Below are 26,903 nucleotides of genomic sequence, written 5' to 3'. Positions count from 1 at the left end.
ATAATGCCGGCCGGCATCTACTCTCGCGCCTCCGCACATGGCACACGAGTGCTTCCAGTTCCAGAGGCACATCCCGCGTCTCCCGCCCCTTGGCTTGCCCGGCGGCTGCGCGCGGCTCATCCTGGTCAATGACCACTGACGACGGCCCACTGTAGGTGCTCCCATCCCATGTGTGCACCTTCACATGCATGCGGCGTCACCCCGTTGCCCGTCCAAGGGCGACCAGCCGCATGCGGCAGCTTGGCTCACGGCTGGCCGGCGCGGTAACTGAGTCGTTGGTCTCGTGTTTCTTTTGAGAGCCCAAGGCATGCGCCTGCTGCATACAGTGCCTCCAAAGAGGCAACGACTCAGCTCTTCATCCCCATATTGACTCATGGCTAGCAGCATCTGTGTAATTGCTATGATTTTTTTCTTGACTTTCTTTGTTTCCTGATCTCCTTTCTTGAGGACTGTACCTGTACTTGTAAGTAGCTGTTTACACTACTGGAAACCGGCACCTTGCCGAGTGCCTGCGGCACTCGGCAAAGCCCGAAATACACTCGGCAAAGCCCGAAATACACTCGGCAAAGGGCACTCGGTAAAGAATTAATCGGCAAAGAAGCCTTTGCCGAGTGCTTTTTGTCGGGCACTCGGCGAAGCCTTTGCCGAGTGCCGGAAAAGCACTCGGCAAAGATTTACACTCGGCAAAATGAAAATGCGAAAAAAACCCAAAAATAATAGCAAATTTTTTTTTCGGGGAAGGGCGCCATCGGCCAGCGCCACCCGCCATCGAAGTCGCTGTATTTTTTGAGCAAAAATTCGCGGCTAATGCGGCCGGCGGGATTCGAACTCACAACCTCTCCGCTCTACCACTGCACTACACTGTCACTTGTGTCTAGATTCCGTTATCTATCCTCATATATTATACTAAATCGAGAGTAAATTGCTTGTTTGAGGCCATAAACGAATTCAAATTAAAAAGTGGTCAACTAAAAAGTTTCATAACTTTTCGAGATCTACAATTTTCATTTAAGAAGTTTTTCCATCCGAGGTCGTTTGAAAATTTTGAATTTCAAATTTGAGAGATTCAAACGTAGTTTTGCATGATAAGATGATTTCAAATCAAAAACTTGTCAACAACATAGTTTGGAGATCTACAATTTTCATTTAGGAAGTTTTTCCATCCGAGGTCGTTTGAAAAATTCGAATTTTAAATTTGAGAGATTCAAACGTAGTTTTGCATGATAAGATGATTTCAAATCAAAAAGTTGTCAACTACATAGTTTCATAACTTTTGGGGATCTACAATTTTCATTTAGGCAGTTTTTCCATCCGAGGTCTTTTGAAAAATTCAAATTTTAAAATTTTAAAATTCAAACGTCATTTTTGCATGACAAGATGATTTCAAATGAAAATGTTGCCAACTACAAAATTTCATAACATCTCAAGATCTACAAAGTTTATTTTGGTCATTTGGTCATCCGACACAGTGTTAGTAACATTATTCACAAATCTTATATATCTCTCTTCGACTTTCATGAAACTATAACGAGAGATATGAGAGAGATGTAGATTTTATGAACAACGTTATTGTCGCTTTGTCAAATGAAGAAATGACCAAAATAAACTTTGTAGATCTTGAGAAGTTATACAACTTTGTAGTTGAAAAGTTTTTCATTTGAATTCATTTAGGGCCTCAAAAATTGCTTTGAAAAAATGATTTGCCGAGGGCAAAAAAAAATGCACATGGCAAAATGCCTCTTTGCCGAGTGCCAAAAAAAGGCACTCGGCAAAGACGCATTTTGCCGAGTGCCAAAAAATGGCACTCGGCAAAATACATCTTTGCCGAGTGCCAGAAAAAAGGCACTCGGCAAAGACGCATTTTGCCGAGTGCCGAAAAATGGTACTCGGCAAAATACATCTTTGCCGAGTGCCGAAAAAAAACACTCGGCAAAGCCATCTTTGCCGAGTGCCGAAAAAAACACTTGGCAAAGCCGTCTTTGCCGAGTGCCCGATAAAATACAGTCGGCAAAGCTTCCGGCACTCGGCAAAGTGCCGGTTTCCGTAGTGTTAATAAAATTCCAGTAGGGGTCAAACCCCTCCTGTTTCATCAAAAACAAAAAAGATTGGCAACGACTATACACTTTGCCCAAGAGGATATAGAGAAAAAGAGGTCACTGAACACTTGAAGCAGCATCTCGGATGCACAGTAAACAGGCTCTCCACCTTCAGCTGGTCTTCTTTGGGTTACCAACACTATGACTGCGAGAAGATGATTCTCTAATCTGAGCCACGCCGGTTTGTCTTGAGGCTACGCATTTGCAGTCTAGCACAGACCCACGTTTGGTTGTTATGCTACTAGCTGTTGCTGCCAGTAGGCAGGATTATATTGGATGCATGGATCGCAGTCTCAGAGGGTTGCCGTATGTCGTATGATTGATGATCCAAATGCCTATCCGTGCAGATGAGGATTATCTTCATCTTGCTCGCTTTTTGGTGGCAAGACCTCACGCAAGCAAGGTCTGTATGTGTATACGTATAGAGTAGAAACATTCAGATTGCTGGCCAAAGGTATTTTACATAAAGGACCACGATAACGCACGACAGTCGTGACCCGGCTCCGCATCGTCTTCCTCGCGTCCTTCCTGCCCACCCCGCCTTCCTCTCCTGCCAGCCCCCGGCCGGCGGCTTTCTCGTCGCCCGCTGCAGCACCCACCGCCCGTTGCTGCCCATTGAACCTGCCCTCCCCTACAGACAGGGAACCTCGCCGGCGCCGTCCTCATCCCCGCTCCCGCTCCCGCCCCTTGACCCCGCCCACCATAATCCTAGGGCAGGACGTTGGCGAGCTCCGCCGCTCGCCCCGCCCAACCGACTTTTCCCGCCGCCGTCTCACCTGCCTCCACCACCGTGTCGCAGCCACCGCCACCCAAAACCCCCTTTTAAGGCCGCCGGATATTCCTTCCTTAACCTGCAGGAACCTTAGCCGCCGCCACCGTCTTCTTCTCCCTCTCCGGTGGGGCACAGTCGCAGGCAGGAGGAAGAGCGTGGGAGCGGGAGAAGTAGAGCGCGGGAGTGGGATTGCGCGCGACGGTCGCGTAGTAGAAATTGCGTTACAAATATGCATTGCCATGCATGGAAAGTTGCCAAAGAGACAGAAAAAAATACTGTGGTAGTAGTACAGCACCGCTAAAAGCAGCACGCAGGCTCCTTGATATATACTCCATGTGGTAGTAGTATTAATAGACAATAAAATGCATCTCACAGCAAACAAAGGTACACTTATTAGATACAAATATGGAACGGAGGATCACAGATTGATCCTCAGACCTGAGATGGCCATATAGAAGGCCGTGGATCTATCAACTGGTTTCCGTGAGCTCATCACCGGTGGCCGCGTTGTTGTTCAGGTGGAAGAGACCGAACAGAGTGATGGAGTCGCAGGGAGGAGCAGGGTGAGCACGGCACTTCCTCAGAATGCCATTAAACACTCTACCCCAGTAACGTGAGGCGCCGCCGAGGTAGTGATTAGTGAAGTTGCCCCTTTTAATAAGAAACAAAATGATATGTCCAGATCCCAAACTAGTCTTTTATGCAACTGATTGTGACCTTATGCACTTCTCTTATGAGACCCTTCTTTTTCCTTGTCATGCTACCAAGTACCAGTCAATCATTCCTCACGAATCTGCACATGCAAATATATAGAATGTGTACTGGTTAGCTATGGGCGGTAACTCAACAACAACAACAACAACAAAAAAAAAAAACTTGTGCACAATGCATATATAAAAACCAAACAACTGTTCTCGTGTTTAAGCAATTAATACGTATGGTCTTGCTTTCATTACTTTGATATAACATCATCAATATTCTGTTTTCTTTCGACTAAAACAAATGTCTCCTTTGAAATAGTTGTCTTACACTATTCAGTCTCAATGCCTTCGACCAATGAAACTGGTATAGTGCAATTGTTTAATTTAGGCATCCTAACTGATTAATCCATGCACGAGTGGTGCTTCTGAATTACTTTCTTAATTTTTTCCCTCCGGGCATAACTTTCTCCTAGTTTTGTATATATAGTACTGTATGAAGATAATCCAAAACTAAAGAGCAGAGTGTATATATACACTAAAATAAAAGATAATTCAGGTGCTGCAAACAAAGGGGAACTATATATATGTCATTGTATAGAGAAAAACTTGAAGGCTGAAATTACAAATTAGACGAAGTGTAGTTCTGCAAGCAGTGAACTTACTCGAACAATGATGATGTGAGCCAGCTTCGTCTTGTTCTCTTTTGATTCACACCACTTCTTCAGTTCTGGGCAGTAACTAATCTCCAGCGTCTGAAGCTTGGTGAGTTGCTGTATACATGCCGGCAATGACTTGATGCCGTGACATGCAAAGATGACAAGGGTTTTTAGAGAGGAGAGGTCGCCCAGCCACTCAGGCAGTGCTGATATGCTATAGCAGCATTGCAACGTCAACGACTCAAGGGAAGTGAGGTGCCGCATGCTTTCCGGCACGCTCTTCAGTTGAAGTCCACAGATACGCAACTCTCGGAGGGCAGAGAAGTGGTGGAATAGCCTCATGCTCTGGCAGGACTCGCCCACCATATCCAAATCCAATTTGATGGCGCCCGCCATATCCAAATCTAATTTGATGGCTCGACTAGACGACGAGCAGTGACGACTGGTTTTGTCTACCTCCTCCAATGAACATATAACTTGGCCGCTCCCATTTATATAGCACTCACGAAATGTTGGTGGGCATGGCTTCAACCTCAACCTTGGACAACCTTGTATCTCCAGACGGTCCAGCACAGGGAACATGAACTCCTTCACACCATCCTCAACAGAGTATGCTGTGTTCCACTCCTCCAAGTCTTCCATCCATGTGATGGAGAAGGATGACAATCGACGGAATGCACCTTTGCCACCACATAATCCCCTCTCAATTCTTTTAATGCCAGGCAATTTCCAGAGAGACAGCTTTTCTAGGTGCAGCAACTGTCCAAGTGGTGGCAGGTTGGTGCACATTGGAAGATCCGACAGTTGAATAGAAACAAGGTGTGTGAGGTGACGAGAAATATCCATGAGCCAGCCTGGAAAACTTGTACTGTTGTAACCTTCGAGACACATCCTCTTCAAACCTGTTGGTGGCACTAGTAGTTGCAACAAATCTTTGTCCTCCAAAATTTGAACGCCACGCTTATATATTGTAGACCAAGCCAATGTTAACTTGGAGAGATTATGTTTGTCTGACAACTTAAATTTATTTGCTTCTTCTAGAGACATCACATTTTCAAGAGAGCGTATCCTTAACTCACTAACATGGATGCCCTCGAGCAGATGAAGATTGCTGCAACCGTTGACATCATCAACACGAACCTTGAAGACTGGTAATGTTTGTGAATAGTGCACCAGAGAACTGGCTTGATCCAGCACTGCATCCGAGCACCCGTCCAGCAATAAAGACTGCAGCCCAAGTGTACATATACTCTCTGGTAGGCACATCAGATTAGAACAATAAGTAAGATCCAATGTATGCAATCTTTTGAGGCTACCAATACTTTTTGGAAGATATGCAAGTTTATAATTATGAGATAGGTCCAGGTGCTCCAGATCAGTAAGGGAAGTAATGAAGTCATCTAATAAATCTTTATGATCACTAGTAAAATATCTCAGCGTGTAGCAGTGGCTTAAGCTCAAGAACTTGAGATTATTGGTGAGGTTTGGCAAATCAACTAACAAATCATTATGATAACTATCCCTTGAATGTGAAATATCTAGATGTTGCAGTGCGGTTAGGCCACGCAGACATGCCAGTGACCCTCTCCGCATGCGCCTGCAGCGTGACAAATTTAGATGCCACAAACTTTGGAGCTTCATCATTGACTCTGGCAGTCCTCTGATGTGTACACAGCCTGACATGTTTAAATATTTTATACCAACTAGGCTACCAATACCTTCTGGTAGCCCTTCAAGATAAGCACATGATGATAAGTTCAAATACTGGAGCTGTATCAGGCCACACAATGATTGAGGTACAGCTTTCACACGGGAACATCCAGATAACTCAAGATGCTGCAAATTTGTGAGATTACCAAGAGAGTCTGGCAGTTCTGTTAGCCCAGAACAACCTGACATGTCCAGATGCACCATACATTTTAAGTCACCAAATGACTCTGCCAATTCTGATATACCAGAACAACCGGACAAACATATATATTGTAGACACCCAAGGTTGCCAATTGATCTTGGTAGTTCAGTGATTCTAGAAGATCCAGTAATGTTTAGGTACTGCAGTTTTGATAGCTCAGTGATACACTCTGGGAGACTATCATTTTTCAGTCTTGGAGCAATAAGACACCTCAGCTGGTTCAGTCTGCCAATTGAAGCTGGCAACATTATACCAGAACATTCACTGAAATCCAATGTACGCAGGGACGACCCAAATGAAAATGCACCACTGGGGATATCCAGTAGTTCACCACTATCTGAGAAACGAAGTGCCCTTGTCTTCGAAGGCATATTTGTCAACTTCATTGTTGGGTCATAATTTCGGAGCAATGAATAACGACAATATTTGTGGGCTCGTGCATTTTCTCCGTGGTGCAACATCAAAAACTATTAACTCATCTTCCACCGTCAATCTTGCCAGGTCATACACCAGATCATGCATGTTGTATTGCACCACATGCTCTTGAGAAGTCTGAAACCAATAAGTAAGTATCACCATTAATTTGAGACGTCAACTGATGCCCACATACCCATGAAATACACAATATCTATTTCTAAATAATACATTTCTATATATCACCATAACTAATATATTACTATCTTACTATTACTAATTAGAGGCCCCAATAAAGGCTCCATGTTAATTCTTACTAATTAGAGGTCCCAATGAAGGCTCCACATTAATTCTCACCAGAAGCACTAAGGAAAAAGATAAATACTAGAAATTCTCACGTTAATCAGAAAAATCCAACGATCAAATCTAAAAACTAGCCATTCATAGCCATTGGATCCCATTTAATTTTCTAAAAAAATTACCCACCTCTACCATTCTTTGCACGCTAGAAAATCTAAAGCGTCGTATTGTTACTTTGTTAGCGTGCCTGATTGCCGCCTAGATTTTCTGCCATTCTTTGCACGCTAGATGGAGCCATACAACCTGTGCAAACGTTCTTTCGTATCCGGCCGTGAAGTCCGTGGACAAATGCACATGACACAGCGTCGGCCGTCGTGCCCTTAATTATCTTTTGTCGAAAGGCACACGTTTACTAATCAATTAACCCAAAAATCAGATGGAAGGTTAATCTATCAACAAAATATCAGAGGTAATCTTTGTGAATCAGACTGCAGTTATATATCTATATATAAAACATAAAGAGGAGACAATTTTTGACAAACATGAAGAAATAGGAATCCATCTATTCGGCATTCATCCCACTTTTTTCATCGAACCTCCACGTTTATTCTCACCAGCCACGATAGCACAGTAATTAGAATTATCTAGCCATTAATTTGGTAGACTCTTATGTCATCACCAATAATAGTCATTTGGTCTATTATACTGTAACAAAACTTACCCACCCCTACTATTATGAAAATATCTGACCACTAATTTTGTATCTAAACTACCGATTTATGTCATTATAAAATATAATGAAAAACCTACTAAATTATATATAAATAACCCACATCTATCACTATAAAATAGAATTTAACTAACCCCCTAAATTACCATCATGAAAGATATTTTAAAATAACCCACATATATATATATATCTAAATCACCCATTTACACCATTAGGAAAAATAATTTAAAATAACCCCCTAATATCTTTTATAAATTACGCACCTCCACCGTTATGAAAGACACAACAAAGTAAACCCTAAATTTGCATTTAAATTATCCATCTCTGTCATTATGAAAGATAATATGAAGCAACACATTTTAATTTGTATCTAAGTTATCCACCTCAGGCCTTATAGAAAATAAACAAAAGCATCTCTTAAATATAATCCCTAAGTCCCTAAAAGATGCAATTCTCACTTCTCGAGGAGTCAAAGGGTTTTAACTTTGATCAGATCTATATTAAAAAAGTACTAAAATTTATGATATTAAATGAGTGTCATAAAATTGATCAATAAATATATTTTCATAGTATACTTATCCGAAGTCATGAATATTAATCATAAATGAAAATAGTATTTTCGATAGACTTAGTCAAATTTAAGAAAGTTTGACTCAATACAAACACATAATTGCACAAGTAAACATGTATACATTAGGATAAATATTTATTTTAATAGTTGATCGAACATGAAAGTATTTCTTAACAAACCTCATAGCAATGCCATTGATAATTCACTTTTAGTTATACTAATACTCTGTGATAATGAATTTTGTAAGTTCAAGAATTTGAACTATTAAGTTATGCCATATCAATACTATAGGTCAATTTTTAAGCACTCTATGTTTTATAAAACAATACTACTAGAAATATAATTATGTGATATAAAAAATACAACATGTTGATTGTTGTGGTCTAAAATTATTTGTATCATGGTAAAAACTAATAGGGTAGCCTAAGACCTATAATATTTTTACAATGAGCACTAGAGTGTCAACTTAACATAAGGATAAAAATGCGACAAGTAAATTAGAAATTTAAAATATAAACTATAGGTTCATGGTATCGCACAAAAGGATGCAAAAAGAGCTTATATAACTTAAGCTTAGACTTGAAGTGAATCCATATTGCACTAGAAAATAGATAAAACCTAGAAATTTCTCTTGTAACTATAGGTACCTAATGAAGTCTGCGCAGAAATTCTAGCTAGACTTGCTAGAAAAAAGTTATATCCTAGAAATCGTATAAAAAAACAGAAACATCCCGTTATCGATTCGGTAGACTAATCATCATTGATAATAATAGCCATTGGATCTAGTTTCTAAAGAATTACCCACATCTAAGATTTTGTAAAATAACATAAAGTAATCCATGAATTTATATTCAAATTGCCGACCTATGCCACTAAGAAACAGATCAAAAGTAACCCTAAAGTTTGCATCTAATTACCCACCTGTTATTATGATAGATAATTTATATAACCCCTTAAATTTGCATCAAAATTACCACTTCAAACATTTGTAAAGAAAAATAAAATATCCTCTCAAATCTATATCTAAATTATCAACATCTTCTATTACAAAAATGTATAAATAAATTTAAAGCATATATGTCTTTACATTACCCACTTCTATTAATATTAAAGTAAACATACATAATGTGTCATCATGCAGATCAAGTATAATGCATGCTAAAGCGACAAATATATATGCTGTGTTATAGCATTCATAAAAAATATATTCTTAACGGCTCATATATTAATGATCTTGACAAATTATTTAAATTTATATTAAGAAATGGCATATAATACATATATATGTATATATATATAAGTTCTTAATTTAGATATATTTACATTTAACATAAATGTTTGATATTCGCATATTGATACTATAACCATTATTGCACATATAATTCCTTTACTATTGAGCAGCGGCCGAGGTTAGTGCATACCACTTATGGCTATATCTTATTGGCCTCTTAGATTCCTTGGGAGTAAATAATCATTATCAAGATTAATTAAATCATCTTGAGCTTAAGAAGTGTGGGAGACCACTAGAGGTTATACTTTATCTATCCTTTAAGATTACTTTAAAGTAAAAAGTTTATCATTATAAGGCTGAAGTATTAAAATTATATTGAGGTTAGCACTGCTACCCATATCTAAGATGTCACTTCAAGCTCTGTCATCTATGTTAAGCAACATGGTGCAGGTTTCGAATGATTGCATATGGTATTATAGTATTTAAGAACGTACTCAATGAACTAAAATCCTTATTCTCAAAAGTGCACAAAAGAGAGTTAATAAAACATACAATAATCATAAGAGTTTTAACTTAACTATAGGATAAAAAGAATCCATAGCACTCAATAAGAATAAAATTTGAATCAAATTCAGATTCATGACTTCGTAAGATATATGGTCCAACAAGAGCCACCATAGTTAATGGTAAGATTTCAAACTGATTGCATATTTTAAAACATAAAAAGATGCCGTGCATTTCAAAAATGTGAATGTGAATAAATTGCAATATTAATAAGTTTACGATTACCTATTATGTTAGAAAACCCAAAAACAAAACATACATGTTCATATAGGTAATTCTTTAGTAGTCATATATTAAACAAAAACTAATATCCCTTAAAGTTCTAGCCCGTGAGATAGCACGGGTTGATGGACTAGTGAGCTCTAATGGAAAATAATCTAATAGCCATGAAGCCAAAGAGCCTCTAGTCCATCTGGTTAGAGAACCTATGTGGCACTCCACAGGTACTGGTTCGATTCCCCGTGTGAGCGAATTTAAGCTGTGGTTAAAAAAATCTCCTCGTCTGTCACATGGCCAAAGCACTTGTCAAAAAGGCCCGGCCCTGTGTCAGGGTGGGGCTGAAGTTCGGGGGTTTTCTTGGCCTGGGTGAGAAGGTATTCTCTATCACATCAATGCCTCAGGGGTGGTCTTACCCCATGCAGGTCGAGTTTTTTTTAAAAGCCATGAACTACGCTATAACAATATCTAAATGTACTATCACTACTGTGATAAAAGACCATGTAAATGTATATTCATTGGGATAAATATTTATTTTAGTAGGATATCAAGGGGTGGGAAAACATTGCCTTAACAAACCACATACTAGTCTAAGTGACGCTAACAATTTACTTTAATAATAATACTCCATGAAAATAAAATTTGTAAGTTACTACTTTAAATAAGTTTATACATTTTGATTGAAACATTATTCCATATCCATACTGATAATTTAATTCAAGCACTCTATATTTTTGTAAAACGTTACTACAACACATATAATTCTTTGATATAGCAAATTCAACATCTTGAGTGCCGCGATGCAAGCTGAAACAACTTTTTATGCCACTGTACACTAGTAGAGAACAGACCTTTCATCTGAGGCCAAAATGGGCTCTAGTCCCGGCATTTTTTGCGCCCGGGACTAGAGAGACCTTTAGTCCCGGTTGGTGTCTCCAACCGGGACTAAAGGTCCCCTGCCCAACGGCTACTGCCCTCGGCATAGTGGCAGGGGACCTTTAGTCCCGGTTGGAGACACCAACCGGGACTAAAGGTGGACCTTTACTCCCGGTTGGAGCCACCAACCGGGACTAAAAGTCCTCCAACCTTTAGTCCCGGTTGGTAAGACCAACCGGGACTAAAGGGTGACCTTTTAGTCCGGGTTGATGTTACCAACCGGGACTAAAGGACCCTTTAGTCCCGGTTGGTAACACCAACCGGGACTAAAGGTCCCCCAATGAGTTAGTAACACCAACCGGGACTAAAGGTCCCCCAATGGGTTAGTTCAAAAGGAAAGCATCCCATCTATTGTTAGATGTGTTGTGTAGGTGGGGTGGTAAGCTACGCGCGAGGCAGTGCATGAGGTCTTGGGTTCGAATCTCACGTGGCGCAGCGGTGGGAGGCATTATTTTTTTTAAAGCTGGGAGGATCTTTAGTCCCGGTTGTGGCAAACCGGGACTAAAGCATCTTTAGTCCCGGATTGCTAGTAGTTCCCAACCGGGACTAGATCTCATTTTTCCACTAGTGGTAGTATCTAGGAGTGTGGCCTAGGACCTAGAATCTTTTAATAAAAATGAAAATCTTGAGTAAAAAATACAATAAACACTAGAGTTTCAATATAACACATGGATAAAAATTGAAAGAGCTAATAACATAAAAGTTGAAAGCTAGAATACAGATTCATAATAACATAAAATTTGAAAGCTAGAATACAATAGCTTATATACTGTAATCTTAGGTTTCAACTAATATCGTGCCAGAAAATAAAAGATAAGTTTTATTTATTCTAAATAGAGGTCTCTAATGGAGCCTCCACGTTAATCCCTCACAATACATGCTAGAAAAAATAAATCTTAGAAATTCTCATAAAAAATAGATTCATCTAGCCATCAGTTCAATACATTCTAATCACTGTATATAATATTAACCACTGAATCAATTGTGCTTTCTAAATGTTTACACAACTTTCTGATTGTTTACAACAATAGAAAGTACCTATTAATCTTTATTTAAATTCCCTGCATATGCCTTTATGAAACGCAATCAAAAGTCACCCAAAACTTGCAACTAATTACCCACTGGCTATTATGATACAAATCTACTTAACCTCTTAAATTTGTATATGAATCCCCATTTTAACTATTACAAAAAACTAAGATATACTCTCAAATCTACATATAAATTACCAACAACTGCTATTAGAAAATATTTAAATATAACCATAAATTGAATGCAGCAATTATTAGAAATGGAGTAATGTATGTTATGCATGCAGCATGCTTAATATGTTTGTTTGATGATGCACAATATGAAAAAACAAGTATGAGAACATATAGATCATAAGCAGGAAAAATATTGTTCAGGCAATTGTATTGTAGCATACCGAGTGCAACTTCGAAACTTGAAGGAAGGACAGTCCCAAAAGTTTGTTGAAATATTCCTTCCCCTTTGATTGCTCGATGAAACCAAGAGAAACCCACTGTTGAACCAAATCATCCTCAATAATATTATGGCCTTTGGGGAATATGGCACAAAAGGAAAAGCATATCCTTAGCTGTGGTGGCATCCTTTCGTAACTTAATTTCAAGGATGGAAGCACTTCACTATCTTCAGAGGAGCCATTCCAGATACCACTGCTATTAATTTTTGTCCATCCAGACAGATCATCTATGTTTCGTAGCATGAATCCAATTGCTTGAGCTGCTAATGCCACACCTCCACACTTCTTTGCAATATCCAAACCTATTTGCTCTAGGTTTTCTTGGTTGGATTTAAGTTCAAACCTACTAGATCTCTTAATTATTTCCCAACATATAGCATCATCCAAAGGTCGTAGCTTGTATGGTTCATAGGTTGAAACTTTCCTTGCAATCTCTTCCTTGCGTGTGGTTACTATGACATCTACCTTACTACCCTTGACATAAAGCATCCTTCTTAGTTTATCCAACTCAGTTTTTTTTTCCTCCCATAAATCATCTAAAACAATCAGAACCTCCTTGCCATGGAATAGGTTTTCAAGGCATTGTTTTATCACCTGCTGTATTCCCATATTTTGTTGACCTCCTTGGCTTGGTAGTTGAGAAATTATAGAACTTCCTATTTTGTTCAAATTGAAATCATGGGACACATAAACCCATATACGATGATCATACATTTTGAACTGGGCATCATTGTAAACTAGTTGTGCCAAAGTACTCTTACCCATGCCTGCAAGGCCATAGATAGGAACAATCACTATCTCATCATTGTTGGTATTTGCAGATAACAGCTTTATGATTTCCTGCTTTTCTCCATCCCTTCCTATTAGTGGTTCTTCAGGCAAATCTGATGTTGTTTCACGTTCATCATAAGGCAGCTCTGTAGTAGTGCTACTGCCCTTTATAAAGTTAAAGCTACCAATTTCGTTTCTGAGTTTTGTCAGTTTTTCTCTCAAACTCTTCATCCTATTAGCCACGGCAATATTCTTGTATGCCACCGGGAGACATGAGAGAACTCCTGCCATCTGCAAGAATTTTATTTCTTTCTCAGTTGGAACCTGGACTGAGCAAAGAGGCCTAACAAACTATATCGAACTAGAAACTAAAATAGGAACATGCTAGATGCTACAAATCTCCTATAAAGAAGAATCAGCCATCACTACGGGAGAGGTAAAATTCCCCGAGTGTCGCTGGCTTTCCCGAGTGCCAAAAATCGGGCACTCGGGAAAGAGAATCTTCCCCGAGTGTTGCACTCGGGGAAGAATTGCACTCGGGGAAGAGAGGCTTTCCCGAGTGCCGCAGAGATCCTGGCACTCGGTAAAGAGCAGCACTCGGCAAAGACCCTCTTCCCCGAGTGCAACACTCGGGGAAGATCGACACTCGGCAAAGAAACATGTTACTTGACGGTCCACCCTGCCCACGCCGTTAAAACTTAAAAAAAAAATCTTCCCTGAGTGCCTTTCCTGACACTCGGGGAAGAGGCCCTTTCCCGAGTGCCAGAACAGGGCACTCGGGGAAGAGGCTTCCTTTCCCGAGTGCCAGGGAAGGCACTCGGGGAAGAATTTTTGTTTTTTTTTGTTTTTTTTGTCTCATTTTTTTGTGAGGCCTTCCCACATTATTTAAAACTCCCTGTTCAAATTTGGGACAATTTTGACTTTTTTTTTTATATTTCGTTAGTTTTTTTGGTTTCGTTGAATTTTTTTGCATACTTCGAATTTGAACTGCAGGTGCATGAAATAATGGAATTTGGTGATTCAAAAAATTATATTAATGATATTTGGTGTATGTTGAGGCCTTATCCAGGAATTCGCATGAAATGTCGAGCATCTTGTTGACGTAACACGACGAATAACTTGCGCGAAAAGTGTTTTTAAATTATATAAAATCCGAACGAAGTCCGAAAATCACGAAACTTGTCTGGGCATCGTGTTATCGCATGTAGACGCTATGGTAAAAAATCGAGAAGGTTTCGAGCAAGTTGCGACGTCGGATGCCTAAAACCCAGACATCTCCGCATGCTTATACAAGTGATCACATGCGGAGAAGTCTGGGTTTTAGGCATCCGACGTCGCAACTTGCTCGAAACCTTCTCAATTTTTTATCATAGCCTCTACATACGATAACACGACGCCCAAACAAGTTTCGTGATTTTCGGACTTCGTTCGGATTTTATATAATTTAAATACACTTTTCCCGCAAGTTGTTCGTCATGTTACATCAACAAGATGCTTGACATTTAATGCGAGTTCCTGGATAAGGCCTCTACATACACCAAATATCATTAATATAATTTTTTGAATCACTAAATTTCATTATTTCATGCACCTGCAGTTCAAATTCGAAGTATGCAAAAAAATTCAACGAAACGAAAAAAACTAACGAAATATAACAAAAAAGGTCAAAATTGTCCCAAATTGAAACAGTGAATTTTAAATAATGTGGGAAGGCCTCACAAAAAAAATTAGGCAGAAAAAACAAAAAAAACAAAATTTCTTCCCCGAGTGCCTTCCTTGGCACTCGGGGAAGAGGCCCTTTCCCGAGTGCCAGGACAGAGCACTCGGGGAAGACTTAAAAAAAAAAAAAAGGCCCAGCAGGCCTTATCTAAACCTAACCGGCCACCCCACACCCGCCCGCAGCTCGCGCCCCGCGCCGCGCGCCCCCGCAGCCCCCCGCCGCCGCTGCAGCTCGCCCCCCGCGCCGCGCGCCCCCGCAGCCCCCGCCCGCAGCTCGCGCCCCGCGCCGCGCGCCCCCGCAGCCCCCCGCCGCCGCTGCAGCTCGCCCCCCGCGCCGCGCGCCCCCGCAGCCCGAGACGGCGGCGCGGCCCTGCCGGCGCGCCCCTGTCCCTGCGCGTCGGGGCCCGTCTGGCCGGCGCGCCCCCTCCCCGGCCCCTGCGGCCGGCCCCGAGGCAAGCCGCCTGGCGCTCCCAGCCCCGGCCCCGAGGCAAGTACTAGATTTATCAAATTGCTTTCTTCATTTTCTGTTGCCAATTGTGACTAATTACGACATGACTTTGCAGGGTTTTTTCGGGTTGTATCAAGGTGCTAGCAATCACGAGGAGCTGCATAATTTGATGAAAGCAACTGTCATGATCCGTAGGTTGAAGAAAGATGTCCTTTCACAGTTGCCTGTTAAACGTAGACAACAGGTAGCCTTGTGGGTTTTTTTATAATCAACATAAGAAATATACATTAATTTTATTCTGTAAATTAGAAACATTCGATCAGTTCAAATCTGAGAATCTGTCTGTAGTAAATTTGAATTTTGTTTAAATCAACAGTTAAAGGTCCTTTGATCACTAGCATAGACCTTTTGAATCAGTGCCTCATTCGTAATTGTTTTCTGAACCTTTCTATGTTGGCTATATGCTTGTTTCTTTGCAATGCTTAAACTGTAACATTGAGAAGATCTGTTGATTCTTTTTGACGATCTTGCACAGTGAGTCAGTAAGATAACCTTTAGGATGTAGCTTTTATGTGAGCTTAGTTCCTGTTATACTGATATTTTTCTTGACTACACACAGATCTATGCTTAATCATTTAATTTTCGTCAACCTTTCAGGTCTTTCTAGATTTAAGTGAGAAAGATGTGAAAAATGTCCGCGCTCTGTTTATTGAGGTATTATCCATTTTATTCTTTGCCTGCAAATCATATATTGTAGAATATGAGAACACAACCAGTTTTAGGTAGCTAAACCTTTCTGCATTTCATATAACCACATTATATGGTATCGTATGTAATTGTTTGCACCAGTGAAGAACTTTCACATGGCGTACTGGTTTAATCAGCAGTGAGTTATATGACTGTAATTTAACTAATCAAAAGGTACAAATTGTGAAAGCTAACTAGTTATTTGTTCTCACATTGTTCTAGAAAGTAAAGTTATATTGTTGGAATTTTTTCCTTTGCAAGTTGCTATGGTGCTTTTGAAAAGTCTAATCTTCATTTTTTTATATAAACTCAAACAGAGGGAAAGTATGTATTGCACTTAGTTTTCTTGCTGTACCTCTGCATGAATGCATCAGCACAACCATTGAAGTTACAATTTTACTTTAAATAATTCTGAAATGGTGTGCATTTTGTTAGTTGGAGACTTTGAAGATCAAAATTGACTCCTCTGACTCCAAAGAGATGATCGACTCTCTCAGATTTGCTTACCAGAATATTGTCAATAAGGTAATCTGAAAGTGCACCCCTTTATGATCCTATATACACTTGGTTGGTATTATTTTCTAAGTATTTTACTTTCTTAGTTACTAACTTACTATAAACCAAGACATGTAACTCTGCTAAAGCTGAAGTGTATTCTTACCATTTTTGAGGTACCCTTATCTTGGCATGTGTAGTGACTTTTAGTTATAAAAGTTATAAATTCTGCATCTTTCCAGTTCAAGGTTCTGTTGGCTTGTGGCATGTAACTGAATTAGCCAATTTAGTAATTCCAAATTGTAGTTCTAAAATCTTTGGAGAGGTTATTTGTTCATTGGAATATCCATGTCAATTTTGTCGTCTTTCTTTTCCGCTCTTCTATGTGGTATTGTGGTGAAGCATCCTTCGTGCCGGATTTGTTGATGTGTCGGCATTCGTGCCGGAAATGTGGTTGTCGGCCTTCGTGCCGACGTTTTTCTTGCAGGTTTTGGAAACCTCCCCGTGCATGGGAGGTGCTGCCGAAATTTTCAACTTTTCTTTACACTCCTTATATTTTTATCTTAATCACTCACGTGCAATCTCCTATCTTTTTTGCAGCATCAATCGGGGGCGGCGTCGAACCATGTCGAAGGGTCGCCGGCATCGCACGTCGGGCCATCCCCACCTGGACCGTCGCCGGGATCGCACGCTGGGGCGTCCCACCCCTCACAGTCGCCGTGAGCCGCCTTCGGAGTCGTTTTTTGTATTGAACTTGTGAACTTGGAATAGTGTGTATTTTTGAACGTGTGGTTTGTAATATATTGTGGATTTCGGACAAATTTGGTCGTTTGTGATATATAAATGTGGTTTGTGACATATTGGTGTTGATCTGTGGTTTGTGATATATATATATATATATATATATATATATATATATATATATATATATATATATATATATATATATATATATATATATATATATGCTTTGTTGTTTACATGGAAAAGCAAAAAACAAAAAAAAGAATTTTAGAGGTGGCTTCCCCGAGTGCCTGTGCTGTGGCACTCGGGGAAGAGGGATTTAAAAAAAAACAAATTTCTTCCCCGAGTGCCTGAACTGCGGCACTCGGCAAAGAGTATTTAAAAAAAAAAATTCAAAAATCTTTCCCGAGTGTTGCACTCGGGGAAGAAAATCAAAAAAACAACAACGTCGGCTGGCGGCCAACGGCGTCAAGTCTTCCCCGAGTGCCAGCACGGCACTCGGCAAAGCCTTCCCCGAGTGCACGATTTTTGACACTCGGGGAAGGCGACTTTCCCGTGAGAGGATTAGCCGGAGGCTCTTCCCCGAGTGTTGCACTCGGGGAAGGCTTCCCCGAGTGCAACTGGGCCTTCCCCGAGTGCAACTGGCACTCGGGGAATCCAGCAGTTCCTGTAGTGCATAATATCCCTACATACTATCATATACACAATAAGAATTACTGTTTTTGCATGCCAGCTGCTTTAAAATATGTAAAAAATAAATGGGGAATCAGTGTTCTTGCTCATATTTTGAAGAACAAATGTGATTTTATCCTTGTTTATTCAATTCTATGATCGTACACTTGTTTTTTTCGAATCCAGAGCCATGTTTGCCCCCCTCTAGATGTTGTAAGCTCAAAGATCAAATCAATAAACTAAAGAGAAAAGAAAAAAAATAAAACATTAAAAGACAATACTATAGTTACCCAATACGAGGTAAACTCAGATTGGTTACCCCATATGAGGAAAAATAAGATATCTTTAAGGATTAATATCAGATCCAAGGCACTGTTTTGAGTGTATTTTTTTAAAAAGAAAACAAAAAGGATTTTTCTTACTAAAATATGGGCTGTGCTACAATAGCCAGTAGTACTCTGGTTACCCCATATGAGTTATAATCTTCAATAAATCTTAGCCATTTGTTTCTAGAATGCATGCAACATGAAAGTTTGGTCTTTATCAGATAGGTTTCGAATTGCAACATTTCATACAATGTGTGCTCAGGTCATAATAATAATAATTATACATAATAGCTTGACAGCCATGTGCAACATGACCATCTAGCATGATAACCTCATGTTTCAGATCGCACAGCCTTTTTGTACTGTTGGAAACAGTAATTTGTAAATATATCATTTTTGGGTGAACAAAACGTTAAAAGTTGTACATGCAAGTTTGTCATGCATCTTATATTATATTTTTAATGTTATGAAAAATCATGTCATCCACTTGTCATGTAAATCACATAGAGTAGTTAAATCTAGTAAGATCATCAATGGAAGTTATATCACATTACTACAAAATAGATTTTTAGGAGACAAATCTTTTTATTTAGAGAGGCCAGCAAGAATTGTACAGCTAGTCTCAAAAATGTGTATTTTGAAATTAAAAGGTGTCCAGTCATTACAAAGACAATCCAAGAAACCCCCGCCTCTTAAAAATTGATTTACAGAGGAGGTCCACCTCCAAAAAATGAGGCCTATTTGAAGAGGCCAACTATTGTTACAGCCCAAGGCTCACTAAAAACTCTAGCCCACCGAACTGTCACCTATATCTTCCTTACTTAGCTGCCACCTTTTCTCTCTCCCTACCTCCCTCATTCTTGTGCCACCACCTCACACTGCTCTACCCCCAAATCCCTACACCCCAATGTCTGAATTCAATATGCCCCACCCACAAATCCATCCACTTCGCCCCAAATCGCAGAACCGATCATGTGTCTACCATGGCAGCTCCTTCAATTCCTTCGCCCCACCCCACCCGCACCCCCACTGGCGCCGCTGTGAGGCAGCCATTCCTACCGCTGGCTGTGTCCTCCTCTGCCCCCCTTCCTCACCACCTCTGAGAAGGTGTCCAAGTCAGTCAGCAAGGCCACGAACAGCCCACACCACTTTATGTTCATCGCCTCTGATGCAATTTGACTAGGTGATCTACTTTCACTATTACCAGACAAGTTTTCAGAGGCAATCATAATCACTTTTCAAACATGGGAAGCATGCCCACCTCTCACTTATGGTCTTTGTTAATCAAAATTTTCTGAGATGAGCGTGACGTCCGTCTCTGAAAAAGAATCACAAAAAATAATAAAGAAACGCCCTCTAGCAAGGTCGAGCTTGCCATCATAGCTGTCGCTGCCATCCTGCGTTGTCAACTAGCACAGAGCCAAATCCGCAACCGTAAAAAGGAACCCCTAATAGTAAACACCAGTACCTTAGCCGTAAAGATTCTGGTATTCATTTGTTCCATGTATAAATAGCCACAACACTTTTTTTCATTTTTTCTCCCCCACTCATTTCTTCCCCATCCGCATCTCTCAGACAGAGTAGTACTAGCGGCAGCGCCTCCCTCACTGGCGGCATGGACAGGGGTTCCCCGGCGGCGACGTGGCCCGCCTCCCTGTCCACCACAGGGGCGGCAGCCCTACATGGCCACCTGAGGGTGGCGGCGCCCCATGGCGACCTCGATGGTAGCGCCCCATGGCAGATCCACCTTCACCGGCGCCAGCGGCGAAGCCGGCCCTGCCGGAGCCAGATCCCACGCTACCAACGGCCATCACTGCGGAAGGGAGGCGGTACGGCTCGACCTGCATGCAAGGGCTCCCTTCCTCGTCATCTCCAGCAATGGTGGCTTCCTTCCCAATAGCGGAAATGGCAACCCGCAGATCCAGTGGTGGCTTCTCCTCCTTCCCCACCTACAGAATAAGTTATTCTGTATCCACCTCCATTTACGATAATTTTTGTACTTAACTTACGATAAAGTGAATACATATTTACGATAGTTGTGTTACTGTAACACCCTAGCCCATTAGTAGCATGTAGTAGTTGTGAAGTTGACCCATGTAGCCCAAGTGGCACATGTGGAGTCGTTGTTGGTGGGTTTAGTACCACCTTAGAAGTTTAGGAGGGTGAGGGCCAGCTTATAAGCCTTGTTGTTCCAAACGTAGCACGTCTGGGTTAACCCTTTTACACGAAGCGAGGATGATAGTGTAAGAGGGGTGCTACGCGTATGCAGCCCCGCTCCACATGGGCCATATAAGCAGTTTTGGACAACGGTGTTACAGATGATATTCGTAGCATCAACCCTTGCTGCACATGCCTGTGGAGGGGTGTACCAAGGGGTGGTCCTGGACATCGATCTGCCACATATATGTGGTGAGCTGCCGAGGGCGTCAGCCCTAAAGGGGGGGGGGGTGAATGTAACACCCCAGCCCATTAGTAGCGTGAAGTTGGCCCATGTACACCCCAGCCCATTAGTAGCATGTAGTAGTTATGAAGTTGGCACATGTAACCCAAGTGGCACATGTGGAGTTGTTGTTGGTGGGTTTATTATCACCTTGGAAGTTTAGGAGGGTGAGGGCTAGCTTTTAAGCCTTGTCGTTCCAAACATAGCACCTTCGGATTAACCCTTTTACACGAAGCGAGGATGAAAGTGTAAAAGGGGTTCTACGTGTATACAGGCCCGTTCCACGTGCGAGACTGGGCCATGTAAGCAGTTTTTTTATGTGGGGAGTTTTGGACGCAGGGTGTTATAGTTACTATAACACATGAGGATATTTACCATCACATTATATATAGTAACCACTTAGTAAGGAGTTACTATATATATGTTATTGGGAGCACAGGGATTCCATTAGTTATTGGAAGCACCAGCCCAAACCTATGTTTTCTGGTTCCACCAAACCAGGTTCCCACCCAACTAGCCACCGCCATTCCACCAACCAACCAGGCCACACCTTCTAGGCCATATATATTCTCCTAAACCCTAATCCCCACCCATCCAGACCGCCACCCCCTGGCACCCGCCGTCCCCCCTAGAGCGCGGCCCCACGCCCCATGGATCGTGGCTTGTGCCCTGGAGCTAGGCGCCACCGGATCTGGCGATAGGGAGATGTGGCACCCCGGCTCTCCTCTTCTCGCAATGAGCAGCACATCCCTCGGTGATAGCACGGCCACCATAGGAACACGAAAACATTGCAAAGGACGTGCGGGCATGCGGGCCATGGTCACACGGGCCATAGGCGCATAGGGGAGCGGGGACGTGCAACGGCCGTCCCCACCACAGCGACGCGAGGCTACGACGGCTCTCCCACAGGTCGCGGCAAAGGCGCGCCGGCGACACCTCATCCATGATGCACTGCTGCGGTCTCGAGCGGCGCGCCATCCCAGGCAGCGCCTTCTCCATTAGGCAGCGGGGCCCTCTCCCTCCCAACCGGCAGCGCCACCTCCATCCCGGTGGCCGGCGGCCTTCCTCAATTCCCTTGTCTACAGATCCCGCGGATACATCATGGATGCTAGGGATGATGACGCATGTTGGCTTCCCCATTGTCCCCTCCAGCGGAATCCCCGTCCTCACCTACGACAGCTCCATGTTCCGTGTGGATTTGGCTGTGATGCCCAACTCTACCAGGCGGCGGTGGCGCATCCTCCCCTCCCCTACCTCGAGATCATGCTTTTTCTTGATATTTTCAGGATGGCTGCTTGTCAAAGTTTCTGTTTCATTTTTTTTCTCACAGTTCTCATTTTTGGGGTTTTTGTAGATTTGTGAGAAAATTTCTATGCATGCATACAAATTTTGTGTTTCACAGCATGCATACAAAAGTTGCTATGCATACATAAGCTGCCTCAAGTGCAGGCTCTCTGCAGCACGGTGAGCCTGATCTAGCAGAGGGTCGCAGGGTCCCGGCACCAAGCAGCGTGGGTGGGGTCCGCCAAACAACGGCATGGTGTCGATGGCCCCTTCTCTGGGGACGACTCTGAGGTCTGCGACGGCGTGCCCCTTATCCACGACTACCTGGGGCTCTCCGACGAGCAGATCGAGGTGCTGTCCCTGGGGCTCATCGGCAAGCATGGTGGCTACAGCAAGTCCAGGCCTGGATAGGTGTTTTTATGCTTGTGTGCTTGTTACAATGAATTTGTATACATTGTTGGAGCATTGATCTGTGCACTTCTATACAATTATATACATGGTTGGAGCACTTTTATATGCATTATTAGAACACTTCGACATACATTGTTGGAACAATTATCTGTATGCTTCTACACAATTTCTTTACACTGTTGGTAAACAATTCTATACATTGTTGGTACACACGTCTATACAGTGTTGGAGCATTTCTACACAATTGTGTACATTGCTGAAACACAATTCTATACATTGTTGGCGCACATTTATATTTAATGTTGGAACACATTTCTATACATTGTAGGAAGACTTTTATACATTGTTGGATGATATTTCTATCCATGTAGCTGACATCAATTGTCTTCTCGAAGATTTTTCGGTATATGTTGAAGTTGGGTGAACATGAGTAGAGGTGATGAATGTGAGCACACGAGATTTTTTCCAGTATGTTTTTTTTTGAAGAATTTTTTCCATACGTCGAAGTTGTTTTTGTATGGTACAATGAGATTTTACGGTGTCTTTTGTCTGTATATGGTGGAGGTGGTTAATTTTTTAAAAGACAAAATAGATCTAATGGTTAAGGATAGTTAGAGTCTTTTAATTAATGGCAAGATGTTTCTAATCAATGTTGAGATCTATATACTCATATAAACCTAAACCCCACTAGATGATTTTTTTTCTTCATGCAAGGTGTCCACGTAGTTTCCCACTAAGTCCACATCATTTCCCACTAAATGACCCACTAGATGTTCTATCTCTTCATGCAGGGTGTCTAAATTATTCCTCACTAAGTCCATGTCATCCTTTATTAATTAAAAAATGTCCATGTAAACTCTGTCATATGCAATACTTTGTTTCATCAAATATTCTATTAGTTTTTCTTCTATTAGTTTATTGATTTTTTTACCAAATCTAATACAATAAAATAGCATGCAAGTCAAAATTCATATATATACACAGCATACATAATACCATATAGTAAGGCTACATACATAACAGATTTATTTTTAAGAAAATTCCGTAGCAACACGCGTGTAGTCTTCTATTTTCTAACATTTTATCTTTTATTTTTCTTGTGCTTCTGGTGAGGTAATTTATCTTCTTTCTGGTGTGGATTAATGTGGAGGCCCCATTAGGACCTCTAATTAGTAATAGTAGTTGGAGTCTTTCAATTAATGGCAAGATGTTTCTGATTAATGTGGAAATTTCTAGCATTTATCTTTTTTATCTAGCACTTCTGGTGAGGTCATTTATCTTTTTTTTTGCGCTTCTGGTGGGCATTAATGTGAAGGCTCCATTGAGGCCTCTAATTAGTAATAGTATTTATCCTCTTTTTCTAGCGCTTCTGGTGAGGTCATTTATTTTTTCCTGGTGCCTCAAGTGAGGATTAACGTGGGGGCTCATTTGGAGCCTCCAATTAGTAACAGTATGATAATATTTGATACACTATAGGAATTCGGAATTACCTTGAGTGCTAGGATTTTCCTTGATGGCCAAAACAAAACCGCCAAGGAATACCACTTTGTTTAAATCATTTGATTTTGTTATGCAAAGATTATACACCAAAACCATGGTGTCATGCAAGTTTGTAGAATTTTCAAACAAAGTTTAGATATTCTAACAATTATTTTATAGTAATTTAGAGATAGAATCATGAATCATCCCTAGCAAACAAATGATTTTCTGGTCTAACGGATATAAGATATGTGTTAGAGCGAAACATACTTGGCGGTTGTCGACCCTCGAGAAAACTACTTTCCTTGGTTCTTTGGGTTACAGTTGTAGCACCCGTGACGCATGCAACAACTTTGTAGTTGAGAAATTTTTGATTTGAAACTCTTGAGTCCCAAAACATTGTTTTAAGTTAAAAAAATTTAGAATTCAAAATTTAAAATTCTTAAACAACCTGGTTCATACCAAAGTTATAGAACTCAAAACAATATACAACTTTGTAGTTGAAATGTTTTTTATTTGAAGTTGTTTAGAGTCCCAAATATGTAATTTAATTACTTAGTTTTTGGTATTCAAAATTTAGAATTTCCAAACAATCTTGAATGCTTACATGGTTAATACCAAAGTTATATTGGCCGATAACTCTGCAAGTTTGTTGTTGATGAGGTTTTTATTTGAAGCTGTTTCGAGTCTCAAATATTTGTTTCAAATTAACATCGTTTGAGATTCAAAATTTTGAAACTTTAAAACATGTCAAAGGTGGTGACACACCCTTTATCAAAATTACAGAGTTTGACAAGACCTAAAACTTGTAGTTGAAACTTTTCCATTTAAAATTATTTAAAGTGAAAATATTAAATATAAGAGTGCGAAATGTTGATAAAACAGATACTTGTCTATATGTAATTACAAATGAGTGAGTAGCCTAGTGGTACAGAAACATCATATGTGTTGAAGGTTCTAGGTTTGAACCTTCAAAAACACTAATTCTTTGACAATTTGACAGAAGCTGACACGGTATCCATCTCTAAACACTAATACAAAAATGTATTTTATAGATGGTCAAAAACGATCTTTAGAGCCGGTTAGCAAAATTGTTACTATGCCATCAACCGTAAAAATAAATTATTTTTTGAGACAGTTTTCTTAAGACAACGGACATTCAAAATCGATTTTCAGCATCAGTCGGCTTAAGTCAACCAACTCTAAAAATAATTTTTTTGATTTTTTTAAAAATCATTTAGAAGTCTCTTAAAATTAAGAAAAAAAATAATATTACTAATAAAAGCTTAAAGGACCGACCACAGCCCACAAATTTTCTATTCACTAGTTGTGAACAACTGTAGCCACCAGGATTTGAGCCCACAGTCTCTCACCTCGCGCATTCTATCCCTACCACGGCACCACACCACCACTTATTACTAGTTATGTGATGTTATCCATTTCTACTAATATGTACGAATCTTGTAATCAATATTTTGACGGGCAAACAATGTTAAATGGGAAAAATTTCAAATACAAAGTTTTAGATCTCGAGCACTACAACTTTGATATCGGACATGTCTCCATCCAAAGTCATTTGAAAAATTCCAAAAATTAAAATACAAAATCTGAGAACTTAATATATATAGGCCCCTAAATGATCTCGAATAAAAATATCATCAACTACAAAGTTTTCAATCTGTACGAGGTCTAATATTTAGATAAAATTTTTGTCTTCATCTGACTTCATTTGAAAAGTTATGAATTTATTTGTGCTATAGCTTTTTTTAAGGGAAAGTCAACCGCCCCCTAGAAATCATATTTTTAGGAGCAGTTCTCTTAAGCCAACGGCCCTTAAAAATAGATATATTTTCAGTGACGATTTACTTAATAGAACCACCCCTAAAAATGTATTTCTAGGGACGGTTTATAAGCTCAGTGCTCCCAAAGCTTGATACAAATGGTTTGCTAAGTAAACCGTCCTTAAAAGAAATAAGAGATGCCTATAAAAATCATTTCTATACTAGTGAAAATTTATTTTTGACCATGTCTCTATAAATCCTTTCTTTGGTATTGTAGCCCAGGTAGGTACCACAACACCATCCAAACGCATCTATCACAGGCAGAGTTGTAAACAGGCAAGGTTGCTTTAGTGTGCAAATCAAACAAGCCCGACGTACCTTAGCAGTTGTTTGGTCACTTGTGTCTTGGTAGTCTTCGAGCATGTCAGAAATGTCTGAGGCGACATCCTTGAGGCGCTTCAGCCATAGCCGCACCAGTCTCTCCTTGACTGAACGCCTCTCGGCGTCCTCCAGCACAGCTGAGATGGTCTCAAAAACATCCATCATGTCCTCCAGGTCGACGCCGAAGTTCCACAGCACATTGGCTTGATCTGTGATGGCAGAGCCCAGCTTATCTTTCACGATACTAACGAAAGCGGACGCGAGCAGTCCAGCTACTACTTCCGCCATGGCTGCGGAGCTCTCAATGGCTCTGACAGGGTTTGTGTAGAATGGTGTGCGCAGGTCGTCTGCAACTGTGAGAAGGACAAAGGTGAAGTACGATACTATGTAGGAGTTGTTAGTGGCATCACACTCAACCAGTTTAGTTGACTTAAGGCCATATTATTGTAGGAATCCTATATCAAAAAATTAGGGATGACAACTGGGTACAGGACACACACGTAGTATACACATTACATGTTTTGCAAGTAACCCGGTATACAAAAGTTTGATACAGCTGGCCACATGTGCAGCAGCATCTGCATATTTTACACCGGCTAGGTCGATGCAGGTTGTATACAGCT

At 40.8% G+C, this 26,903-nt stretch overlaps 1 protein-coding gene and 1 pseudogene across 1 annotated transcript; one reads left to right on the top strand and one right to left on the bottom strand.

Moving 5' to 3' along the window:
* Positions 1-4,195: 4,195 nt before the first annotated feature.
* LOC136489466 (putative disease resistance protein RGA1) lies at positions 4,196-26,568 on the bottom strand (annotated as a pseudogene).
* Positions 14,567-17,597, top strand: LOC136487244 (uncharacterized). Its single transcript, XM_066484371.1, has 6 exons — positions 14,567-14,585; positions 15,256-15,563; positions 15,636-15,764; positions 16,178-16,234; positions 16,703-16,792; positions 17,363-17,597. The coding sequence occupies exons 1-6, from the start codon at positions 14,567-14,569 to the stop codon at positions 17,483-17,485; spliced, it is 726 nt and encodes a 241-aa protein (XP_066340468.1). The 3' UTR covers positions 17,486-17,597.
* Positions 26,569-26,903: the final 335 nt, after the last annotated feature.

The sequence above is a fragment of the Miscanthus floridulus genome, chromosome 10 (genome assembly GCF_019320115.1).
Source record: "Miscanthus floridulus cultivar M001 chromosome 10, ASM1932011v1, whole genome shotgun sequence".
Taxonomy (NCBI): Eukaryota; Viridiplantae; Streptophyta; class Magnoliopsida; order Poales; family Poaceae; genus Miscanthus; species Miscanthus floridulus.
Note: the sequence above shows the minus strand (reverse complement) of the source record. Positions and strands in the feature narration are given on the sequence as shown.